This window comes from Gopherus evgoodei, chromosome 4 (genome assembly GCF_007399415.2).
Source record: "Gopherus evgoodei ecotype Sinaloan lineage chromosome 4, rGopEvg1_v1.p, whole genome shotgun sequence".
Taxonomy (NCBI): Eukaryota; Metazoa; Chordata; order Testudines; family Testudinidae; genus Gopherus; species Gopherus evgoodei.
Window position 1 is genome coordinate 42,968,129 of NC_044325.1, and position 12,785 is coordinate 42,980,913.

The window sequence follows — 12,785 nt, forward strand, 5'->3', positions numbered from 1 at the left end:
GCAAAGTAAAGCGGAAGAATGACTTCTCGTGTCTTGTTTACAACACACCTGTTAATGCATCCCAGAATCATGTTTGCTTTTTTTGCAACAGTATCACACTGTTCACTCATATTAAGCTTGTGGTCCACTATGACCCCTAGATCTCTTTCTGCCATACTCCTTCCTAGACAGTCTCTTCCCATTCTGTATGTGTAAAACTGATTGTTCCTTCCTAAGTGGAGCACTTTGCATTTATCTTTATTCAACTTCATCCTGTTTACCTCAGACCATTTCTCCAATTTGTCCAGATCATTTTGAATTTTGACCCTGTCCTCCAGAACAGTTGCAATCCCTCCCAGTTTGGTATCGTCCGCAAACTTAATAAGCATACTTTCTATGCCAACATCTAAATCGTTGATGAAGATATTGAACAGAACCGGTCCCAAAACAGACCCCTGCAGAACCCCACTTGTTATACCTTTCCAGCAGAATTGGGAGCCATTAACAACTACTCTCTGAGTAATCAGCACATAGAGTCTGTATGTGTGCGCACATCTCTCTCTCTCTCTCACACACACACACACACACACACACACACACACACACACACACACACACACACACACACACACACACACACACAGTCTGTGTCACACACCTCCCAACACTGTTGTTGTTGTTCTTGGTACTTCCTGCAATGCACATATATTCTCTGTAATTTTATTATTTCAAAGTGTTGTTATCTGAGTTTTTCTGACTGGTCTATGCATTTCATAATTTTTATTTCTCACTTAAATTTAATTCTTTGAGTAGTGAGTTCTAAAATGCCTAACTTGTCCAGGCTGGAGTAATTATCCCTACTGGTAACTTTTAAAAAGTATATATTATATCTAGGTGTTTTGCTTCCACTGGTGGCCTACATCCGCACATTATCTTGGTGCACATAACAACATTTATTCCGCACATGGGTGGAAAAAATCAGAGGGAACACTGGCTCCCACCCTTGAGTGTTTCCTGAAATTTAGTGAAATTTCCTTTGCTCAGTGTCATCCCATTGCTCCAATTCATACCCTCCTGGAAAGCCTCATCCCCAAAAAGTTTTCCTCTCCCCCACTCTCTTTACACAGTCCTTGACAGTTGTCACTTTTGACATGATCATTTAAGCAACCTACTATGGCTGACATTAAAAACACAGCATTTGCTGACAGTGCTCACAATGGGATATTGGCGATTATTTATTATCCAATAGCTCCTATCTAGCACTAGGCACTGTCCAAATACACACAGATCTGAGCTGCTGCAGTATTCCCATATATTTAGAACAGGAGAAGACAGTGTGATCCACTGATTGGCATGTATTATGCTTCTCCTTCTGTGTCTGATCAGCAGAAAACAGTCATCTTCTACTGCTCCAAGCTAACGGATTAGTCCTGTAGCTCCATGCTGCAGTGCTGAAAGTCCTGGGTTCCAACACAGCTTATTGGCCGGCCCATGATAGGAGTTCTTACATCCCCACAAACTCCCATAGCCCTGCTACAGGAAATGCTGTCCACTGTATGCATATTGAGCTCTTTTAATCATTGCTCATAAATCAGGCCCATCAGCCTCCTGATCATTTGTGCTGTTCTTTGAAAACATTGTTTATTTCTGTTTCTCAGGTGCATGGGGCTTTAAGAAACTATTCTAGGTGGGGTCACATTAAGGCCACCGAGAGAAGGACTACTCCCTTCCAGCACCATGACATGATGCGGCTGCACATTCAACTCAGTATTATTGGTTCTTTTCCCCTTCCCTACCACATCCCATTGCAAACTCCTGTCTAATTTGCTGGCCACTCTCACCCTTAGTCTCTTTAGCCTTTGCTGTTTGTCAGATTTCTCCCTGCAATATCACTATTTTTGGTGGGTTTTTCCTCCCAAACCTGTATTGATCCAGGTTGAACCTCATTTCATTACTTTCTGCCCCTGCTCCCACCCATGACAGTTCTGCAAATGAATTCTACAGCAGCAAGATTGGGCCCTAGGTCAGTTTAGATCATTTCTTTAAATCTCTCCAGAGTTCAGGTTCATTATCTGCTTCAAGTACATTTTAGCTGCAGGTTTCCAGGCATCATGCTGTTGTCTCTTGGTTCCTGACCCATCAAGGTAATATTTCAATATTCCATCTCCCACTCCCACCCTCTTACCAAAATCCCAATTTTTAATTCAACATTTTGTTTTTAAAATGTGGTGAACATATTTCTACGCATGGACTAGCTTCATCTGTGGTGTAAGTGCACGGCCTTCTACAGGCTCCAGCAAGGAGGCCTTCAGCAAATTAGGCTTCTCAAAATCCTTTTTGTTTTTAACTACCTCGACTCAGTTGCCTATAACTAATGGACTCAAGCAACTATCTCTGACCTCATTATGATCCACCCTTATCAGCACCTTTCTTTTTCTCCAAATTTCTTCCCTTATCTCTATCTGATTCCTTCTTCTCTGTCTCTTTTAATACCCTTTTCTCTCTCATTTTAGCATTCTTATTTGCTTCCTCTGTCTCTTTAAAATTAAAGATCACCCCGACACTGCCCATGTGAGTGAAATGAATACTAAGAGGAAAGGCTGCTGCTGAGAGGGGGATTCGAGTTGCCTCGCTGGAAATCAATGAGGCATGGAAAGCTCATCTAACTCCTGAAACGCTGAAAGAAACCAGGGCGGATCAGTGGCAGCTGAAAATGCATTTAAGAGAGAAGAAAAGGCCCCGTCACCGAGCGCCCATTCAGCTAGAGAGAGAAGCAGCGCGTGCCGAGCCAGAGGCGGCTGCTTTTGTGTTTTAATACTGTCTAATCCCAGCCCGGCTTCCCTCTCCACCCACCACGGGGAAAGGCTGGCTGAACCTCTACTCTAGGGAGAAGCTGGAGGATGGGTACTGCACGGAGTGGTTACACTGGCCTGTTTCTCTCCCTCCATGTATTTGGTGTGCTACAAATCCAGCTGGCACAAACCATGCAATGAAGCTGAGGGGTGTTGGTCTCACATACAGGCAATATGAAGGCTGGTCATAAGCTGACATTAACTCTGCAATTGAACTATGGGGAAATGCTCACTGTCATTCATGAATATCCAACCCCCTTATCCAATCCCTCATGTCACTGGTGAATAGTCACCCCTACAACTTACACAGAGCCAGACCCATCCCAATGCCCTACATATCCACCCAGAACACCCCCTATAGACTCCCAGGTACACACACCTAGCCATACTACCCACACGGCTAGGCGCACTCTCCCCAATACATTCCCATACACGCAGCCATAACATAAAGTACCTGACACACATCCCTTGCTCCCACACTACCCAACCCTCCCCCAGCACCCTGACCCATTTACCTCCACCAACATTCTCTACCATTACCCAGGCATAAAGCTGCCCCTCCTCCCCACATACCACTCCCATTCTCACTGCTCTGCTTCATACCCACACTCCCTATGGCCTACTCCCTACATGCGAGGCACTCCTCAGTCTAGAGGATAGAGCTGTCACCATGAGGGATGAGTTGAAAAGCCGCAGGATATCACACTTACTTCACTCCCAGGCCCCAAGGGTTAATGGTGCAGCCTCCTTTGCTAGTCTGTTGCCTTAGTATCAGCAGCAAAAGCGATTTATGCTGTTATTAAAGGGACTTATTTATTTTTTTCATCTGGGGTTAATTAGGGGCTTGTGAAAGTAAAGGGCTGTCAGAGCCAGGTACACATGGTAGAGAACAGCCAGGGGCAGTGCTATCTGCCCACACACAGATCTGCCAATGTATCTCGCTCCTCAACTGCAACACCCCCGCATTCCAATCCCGGGGAACCCCATAGCTCTGCTCATGGGCCTCAGTCCTGACCTCTTGCACCCCTGCTATTCTCAGACCAGGCCCTTGCACACACTGTTCTGCTGATGTCCCTCATTCCTGCCCAGCAACCCTCTCCTCCCCCGTAATTCTCACAAGACTTTGCCAGCCATGCCCAGCAATGTGTGGGAAATACCACACTTGCCCCAGAGCTAGGATAAGATGACTCCCAGTGCTGTCTCTCTTGTAATCTAAGTCTTCCAAAGCACAAGGCCAGTGTCGTGAACTTCCTTGTCATGTTTCCACCTATGAAGGAAAATCACCAAGCAGCTCATTGCTCCTGTTTCCCTCTGGCTCGCTGCCCAGAGCTGTCATGCTGCAGCTGGCTTGCCTGGCAGGCCAGTGAGGGCTACATTGTCTCATACCTCTTTGCCCAGGTCCTCACGGATCACTTGTTCAATCTCCTGCATGCTGCTCTGTGGGGCCTGGCTGTGTAGTATCTTCAGGGTGCGAGTGTATTCCTCAGGCAGAAGGTAGTCGAGTGCCCCCAAATGCTGCCCCACTTTGATGAAGGTGCCTCTGTTGGCGCAGCACAGGTCCCGGAGACGTTCCGCAGAGCGCAGATGCACCTACAGAGAGATCAAAACATCAGCCAAGCCCCTTTCTCCAACTCTTTGCTCCTTATTCCTCCCTTCACCTTTGCTTTCCCCCCCTGGGCCCCCACATGCATGCACACTTTTACTCCCTTAGGTTTCAAATGCAGCTGCTTTTCTTTTTTATTTTTATCCTTCCTTGGAGGTGCACCTGCATCACCTATTGTCAGCTAAACTGTGGGAATGTGTTTTGTTGATGAACAGGAACTGACACAGAGCCACAGGAGGCGTGCCACAGCATAAATTAAAAGTCAGGACCATTGCTCCAGTTTAAAACACACATGCGTGGCTCTGTTCTCAGTGTGAGTGCAGTGGACTAAAGTGGAGGAGGGAGGAGAGGGAAGACAGATGCCATCCTGAGGGTGTCAGCACAGAAGCTTTCTCGGGGGAAGACATCCTATTTAAAGACACAGCAAAACAAAAACAAAAACTATTTTCCGTCAATTTAGCAGGGGTAAATGGTGCTGATGGGCAGCTCCTTGGCAATCCGATCCTATTTACCAGCAGAATAGCTACAACCTGTGCAGGGGCCTATTCATGCCAGTTGAAGTGTGATGTCAGTGAAGTGGACACTAGGAATTAGGAGGCCTCTCAAATTCATTTCACATTGGCCAACAACCAGCCATCAAACAACAACTGTAGATGGCTACAACACTGCAAACAATTGTAAACACACACTAGCCAGGTCTGGATTTCAACCAGTGACCCTGAATCTGTATCACAAAAGTGTGCCAGTCACCTGACCCTTTAATAGCTATGATTTATTCTGCCTTACACTATTACTAGAAACGCTCCCTGGGGCACAAGCGCACTCGACATTCAGGAAGGTAACAAACTGTGACTGACTTTATCCGGCTACATTATTAGAATTCCAGAAAATTTACAAGTAAAAAGACCCATCCATTTCTATACTTTTCTGCTATCTGCATGCAAGTGGCTAATACTTCACAGCATCAGGTATCAGCAGTCAGTCAAATCCCAAACAGAAAAGCAATTCTGGAGTGAGCTCCCTTTTTCAGTGACATTGCCACAAACATCAGCTTCTAGCAGTTCACACCCAGTCACTCAGATATTCAGAATACCTGGAGAAATGACCAGCAAAAAACTAGCATTAGTGTAACTTTCAAAAGTTTAAAACAAAAAACAAAAACAAGCACTAAAAAGGTAGGAAATACAAAGCTCATGTTGCAAGCTCAGTCAGCCTTTACTCTGCTCACTATCCCACTGCTTATGTTTTAACATATAGGCTATGTCTGCACTGCAGCTGGGAAGTGTAATTCCCAACTTGGGTAGACTGACACATGCTAGCTGTGATCAAGTTTGTTTACCAAAAATAGCAGTGTGGCCATACTAGCAGAGGTAGTATCTTAGATCTATACCTAGGATCTCAGACAGGATTCCACTCAGGCAGCTAGTCCAAGCCACTGCCATTACCCCAAGAGCCACACTGCTATTGTTAGTCCACTAGCTAAATCAGAGCTAATATGTATATATCTACCTGAGCTGGGAATTACACCTTCCAGCTGCAGTGTAGACATACCCTATATATTAAAACATAAGCAATGGGGTAGTGGGCAGAGTTAAGGCTGAGCTTTCAACCTAAAACTCTGCATGTCCTAACTTTTACGTGCTTGGCTTGAATACTCTTCTTGTAGCATTATGAATTATTGATCAATGAAAACAACAATGTGGGATTTTAAATCCAGTCTCACAGCCAGTAAGTTGCAATACACGACATTCCGTCCTCAGACTTGGCTCTGTCTTCAACAGTTTTCAAGTACATAAAAGGTTGTTACAAAGAAGAGGGAGAAAAATTTTTCTCTTTAACCGCTGAGGATAGGACAAGAAGCAATGGGCTTAAATTGCAGCAAGGGTGGTTTAGGTTGGACATTAGGAAAAACTTCCTAATTATCAGGGTGGTTAAGCACTGGAATAAATTACCTAGGGAGGTTATTGAATCTCTGTTGTTGGAAATTTTTCAGAGCAAGTTAGACAAATACCTATTAGGGATGGTCTAGATAATCCTTAGTCCTGCCATGAGTGCAGGGGACTGGACTAGAAGACCTCTTGAGGTCCCTTCCAGTCCTATGATTCTATGATTCAAGGTGTTCCATGGCCCAGGCCCAACATATATAAAAGCTCACACAAAGCTCCAGAGTGAAGACCACTGCTCAACAACTCCACTCCTCTGGCACAGTGGAACTCTTGACCATAAAGCTTGTCTGTCAAAGCTTGGAGATGGAGTTTTCTCAGGGGCTGCTCAGAGGCTGTGGAACTACAGACTATCAAAAGCCTCATCACGTTCTGCTTCAAGTGCAAGACATATTTCTTTGACCAGCCTTCTCCGTATAAACACAAAGTAGCGTCTACATTAAAAAAAACCAAACTCTCACACTCAAACCCAAACCCTACATTGCAGACACAATTCTCCTCTTGCGAGGCTGAGTGAGAATGAACTATACATGACAGAGGTTAGTTATGTTGCTTAATGCACTACTGGAAAGCGCTCCGAAGCTATGGCAATTATTGTGGTATAAGAACCTGTGTAGAACAGAATAGTGGAACAGGGAGACCTCCCTGTGATCCCAGGAGCCCCTTAAAGCCAACTCCAAACAAGTCAAGCTTGAAAACTGGATTCCATGTCTCACTCAGGGAGAACAAATTTGGAGCCTAAACTCCTCAGTATCGTGAAAGAGCACTAGGGTCCCTTTAAACAAAGCAGGGCACATCCTCCAGCCCCTTGCCAGCAGGTGAGGAGACTCTGATAAAAGTATGCCTGGAGGGGGCTCAAGAAGTTAAACATCCTTGGGGGAAGTTGCAGTAGAGGACATCAAACATTTAACACCCCAGGACAGATCAGTGCAGGCAGCATTTTGGCAAAATGTGTTTCCACTCTCTGAAAATAACTAGCATGCACTCACACAGAGACACCCTCAACGGGGTGGACTGCTGTAAATGCTTTGTCCCGGAGCTCCAATCCCTCCACTGGTGTCCAGTTCACTTCCCGTACCAGTTCAACACTTGGTCCTGAGCTTCCCATCTCTCATGCAGCTACGTCAGTGATAGCATCTCTCCTTTGGGACAATACATCTCACCAAGGCCAGAGGCAGCATGCAGGAGTCAGAGACAAATCTCTCTCAATCAAGGAGATTCAGCTGTGAAACGAGCTGCTAGAGGAGGTCAAACCAATCCAGAGTCTGACCCCTTTCAGGGCACCCTACAAAAACCTCTTCTATGACAAAGCATTTCTCACTATAAACGACAATACCTTAAAAGAAGGGGAATGGAGCAGAGCAGAAAACTCAGGAGATACATGAGGGGTATTTGTCATAACCTAGTCCCAGATTTGGACCTTAGCGTCCAAAATATGGGGGTTAGCATGAAAACCTCCAAGCTTAGTTACCAGCTTGGACCTGGTAAAGCTGCCACCACCCAAAAAATTAGAGTGTTTTGGGGCACTCGGGTCCCCCCAAACCTTCCCTGGGGACCCCAAGACCCAAATCCCTTGAGTCTCACAACAAAGGGAAATAAACCTTTTCCCTTCCCCCCTCCAGGTGTTCCTGGAGAGATACACAGAAGCAAGTTCCGTGAATCTAAACAGAGGGATTCCACCCTCCCCGTTTCCAGCCTTGGAAAACAGAAGTACCGAGAGCTAATCTCTCTTCCCCCCTCACCCAGAGGGAATGCAAAGTCAGGCTAGTAAATCTAACACACACAGATTTCCCCCTGACTTCTTCCTCCCATCAATTCCCTGGTGAGCACAGACTCAATTCCCTGGAGTTCCCCACTAAAGAAAAACTCCAACAGGTCTTAAAAAGAAAGCTTTATGTAAAAAGAAAGAAAAATACATAAAAATGGTCTCTCTGTATTAAGGTGACAAATACAGGGTCAATTGCTTAAAAGAAATATGAATAAACAGCCTTATTCAAAAAGAATACAATTCAAAACACTCCAGCAACTACACACATGTAAAATACAAAAAAACATAAATCACTATCTGATCTTTTGTACTTACAACTGGGAAACAGAAGATTAGAAAGCAAGAGACAGAAATCCTCCCATAGCCGAGAGAGAGACAGGCCCAAGACAAAGAACTCAGACACAAAAACTTCCCTCTACCCAGACCTGAAAAAGTCTGGTTTCCTGATTGGTCCTCTGGTCAGGTGCTTCAGGTTACCTCGTTCTAGGTGTAAGAGACATTGACCCTTAGCTATCTGTTTATGACAGTATTGTATGCAGATCTCATTGACCTATGAATCACATAGATACTATGGTGCTGGACACTCCAGAAAACCCAAAATAGATCAGACAGGTAGATGGATGTGCCAATACACATACATAAGCTTACATGTGTGTGTGTGCACACACATACACATCCCTTTGCAAGAGTAACCCATACTACAAAAGTGCACACACCTGCCACAGCTCAAAAATGCACTCAGACTTACATATATAAAATGCTGCCTTCAGGTTGTCTGGGCTGCAGTCACAGGGAAGAGTGTGCTGCATTTTATTGGACTCCTTTGATTCTTTTGTTGTGGCAACTAGGTTCTTGACCTGGCTGTTCCCCCTGCCTCTGCCTTGTGTGTATGTGTATGGGGAGAGATGGGGGAAGATAGGTAGAGAAAGGGAGTGGGGAACGGAAGGAATGAAAGAGAAAGAAACAGCAAAAGAGGGAGAGAGGGAGTAATAGGGATGAAAGAGAAAGGGACCAGGAGGCAGCCAGAGCAGCTGGGCAGTTTGTCACAGTACAAGGAGTTCAACCCATTATAGGAAAACAGCTTTTATGCAGCTTGGATAATTGTCCTCAACACACTGTCTCCAGCAGAGGAGAAAAAATCCAGCCGCCAGTGAAGGCAGCGGGAGGCAATTGCTGTCTATAGCTCCCCAGAGTTTGCCTGTATTCCAGGGGAAAGGAAGGACAGGCTGGGGGCAGCCGGTTTGAATTAAACACATCCAGCCCCACTTGTGTTCTACGATCTCTGATGTGGGAAGAAGGTCAGGCCAAAGCCCTGTGAGCTCCCAGAGACAAAATGGGAACCAGGAATATGCTGCCCCCACACAGCTCGTAATCTCTGCCAGGCGTGAGAGCCAAACCAAAGTTTCCCGCATGGCTAACTGCAGAGCACTAAGCATCAGGAGGATCCAGGGACTGACACAAGACACTAGGCATCAAACCCAGGTCTCCTATGTGGCACTGCAAAGCATCATGTATCAGGCTGGCCTGGAAAGGGAGAGACTGGAGCTAGGGACTGAACCCCAGTCTCTTGTATAGCAGGGCGGGGCTCTCGTCTCTTCACCATCACCAAGCACTAGGCAGGCCGGGGGGGAGGGATTGGCGCTGGGAATGGAATCCAAGTCTTCTGTATAGCAGGATTGGGCACTAGCACTAGGATGGCACAGGAAGCACAGGACTGAGGCTTGGAGTCATTTACTCACAGAAAGCTCCCCAGCCTAGAGGCGAAAGAATGGGAGAATCAGTGAGGCACACCTGTTCCTGATCGATGTTCTAGCCCCGAAGCCCCCTCTCTTGCCCCATTGCCCACACAGATCACCAGGGTTATTGAGCGACCTCAGACAAAAAACAGTAGGAAGAAAAAAATTGAGCACTGGGGGCAGAAAATGCAGCCCAACCCAGACCCAAGGAATGTCTGCACACCTGTGCCCCTGCTGTGGAGGCAAAGACAGCCCACCTCTCCTCTGCCCCAGAGACAGCAAAGGCATGCCCTGCGGAACTCTGCCACTCCTTAGGAAACTCCAACTACCTCCAGCACAAACCACCTTGCACTGTGAGGAGTTATCCTACTGCTCAGAGAAAGGCACCCACATCTAGGAGGGGCTCTCAGGACACCAGAAGCAGCAGTAGAAAACCAAAACACAAATTTGGCCCATTTATGCTGGAAGTACCGATGGAAGCATTGTTGGCTCCCAGGGGCACCATATGGGTCTCTGGCCTTGCTTTTCCTGGGTGGTGAAAGAAATTAGAGTATGTCTGGGGCCCCCACTAACAGACTGATGATGAGGGGAATCTACCATTAGCCCTAAAACATAGGGCAATAATCCAATCAGTGCTAACGGGACCAGTTGGATGTAGAGACTTCACAAACCCACCGTCCAGTATCTAACTTCCCCTTTCTTACCTACCTAATCAAAAAGCTGGCAGAAAATGGGTCTCCAGTTCCCATTGTTAGCTGCCAGGATCCTGGATTTCTGCCAGTCCGGCTTCGAACCAGAGTATGAGACATAGAAGTAGCACTTGTTCCTCCAGTGAATGATCTCCTCCTGACTATAGACAAGGAAAGAGCACCACACATATTCTGCTAGACTCCTCTGCATCATCTGATACCACTGATCACAAGATACTTCTGCTTCACCTCTAAGAAGCTACAGGATTTAAATAGAAGTGTCCTGAAATGGCACAGGTACTTCCTCCAAGACTCAACCTAGAGGATTGTCATGGGCACTGCCCCTCCAAAGCCCTCACCTGCAGAGCCCCCTCGGCTCAATCCTCTCCCTTTCTAATATCAGTGAAGATCTACCTGTAGCCTTTGGGACAGCTGGTGAGACAAGGGCTGAAATGCCAGCAGAACGCAGACAACACTCAGCTGCACCTCTCCTTTACAACAAACACAAGCAGCACCGTCCGCCAGCTCTCTCAGTGCCTGCCCAAACTAGCACCTGATTGAAGCCAACTAAAGCTGATCCCAGGTAAGAATGAGATGTTGTTGGCAGGAACAGGGAAACTGCTAAGAATCTGCTTCCTGTACAACATCCCCACTATCAAGGGTACTTTTGGACTCCTCAATGCTATCTTATGTTCAAATAACCAAAGTGGCATAAAATGCCCACATATATCTGCCAGCAGCCAGAAGATTATTTCTGATCCTATCAGACATAGGCCAGGTCAACCTGACCCATGTGTTCAGGACCTCAGGCCTACTCAGAAACATAGGTTGCCACAAACATTAAAATAAGCTGGAGGTTCTGCACTGGCACCCAATTACACCCCTGCTCCTGCAACACTAAAGTTGATGGCAGCTTTTCCATTGACTTCAGGCCCTAAATGCAGAGTCCAGTTCAAAGCCTCTGTCCAATACTCAAAGACATCCATGGGACTGGCCATCACCACCTGAGAATTCTTCTGTCCTTCTGCAACGACCACCTGCTACAACAGCAACGTTCCACTAGAACAGTGATGCTGTCGACCAAGGGGGCAGGCCCGTGATTGCAGGAGACAGAATTTTCCCAGGAGCTGGGCCCAGACTATGGGACTCACTACCACAAGACATAAAAATGATCACCATCCTCATCATGATCAGAACTGAATGCGGAGCTCCTCACTTCAGACCGGCTTTCCCTCACTAAGCCAACCCACAACAACGTAGCTTGTGAGAGAAGATGATTTGAGAGATAACCCTTTTAGAGCAACAGGTGGCTAAAGTCCTCCAGAGGGGTCACCAAACCCATCAGCAACAGGACATTGGTGCCAGTCCTGCCTCTGAACCTATACTCAGTGCTCTGGGTGGGTTTGACAAAGCAGATAGCATTTTGCTGGCTGTAAGGGAGGAGGTGGTTGTGATGTGCTCTGCAGAGAACAGAGTTGGCCTAATATAGAAGGGCTTCCCAGTTGGGTTGGCAGGAGGGGTAAGATTTGCGAAAAGGGCAGGTGGCTAGACAGGGGTGTGTGCAGACACACAAACATACATTAGGCGGTTAGCAAGGAAATTATGCATTTCAAATGCTGAGAATTACCAAGATTAAACCCCATTTGGACAGTGCTTCAGTACAAGTGTGTGTGTTTCTCTCTCTGCACTCTCATCTCTGAGTCTCTATTTGTTTCTCCCTCCCTCAGATTCAGCAGGATGAGTTTTCCATGTTCCCCATAGTGCCCGCATCAGACACATATGCATTGGCCCTAAAGTGAACTGACTTGGATTTTCAAAGAGATTTTAATATGGCCCTTCATAAGAGGTTGAAAGAAAAGAAATAACCCCAGAGTGTTGAGAGGAAGCACCTCAGGGCTTAAGCACTACACTCAGCAAATGGAGAGAGAAGGTAACATTTTCAAAAGTACTTACGTGACCCACTGAGTTTCAGGGAGACTTATGCTCTTAAATCACTTAAGTTCTTTTGAAAAAAATTACCCAGAGAGTCTTAGTGAACAGCAGCTCCTCAGATCACACAAAAGCTAACAGTGAGATGTCTGAAATGGGACCAGTGCTAGATAACTTTTAAAGGCAAGGAATTGAGTAAGAAAGAACTAAAAGATCACATCAGGAAATTAAATACTTCAACACAAACTTGATTTCATGGTGTTTCTGGCCAGGGGGGACTATTAGA

At 46.2% G+C, this 12,785-nt stretch overlaps 1 protein-coding gene across 2 annotated transcripts in view; it reads right to left on the reverse strand.

Annotated features, from left to right (window-relative positions):
- The window catches only part of ADCK1 (aarF domain containing kinase 1), a 131,912-nt gene that overhangs the window by 69,086 nt on the left and 50,041 nt on the right, over positions 1-12,785 (reverse strand). For both annotated transcript variants that reach the window (XM_030559020.1, XM_030559019.1), the window contains exon 4: positions 4,218-4,421. In XM_030559020.1, coding sequence (XP_030414880.1) covers positions 4,218-4,421 — 204 coding nt within the window. The remainder of the gene's footprint in view (positions 1-4,217; positions 4,422-12,785) is intronic.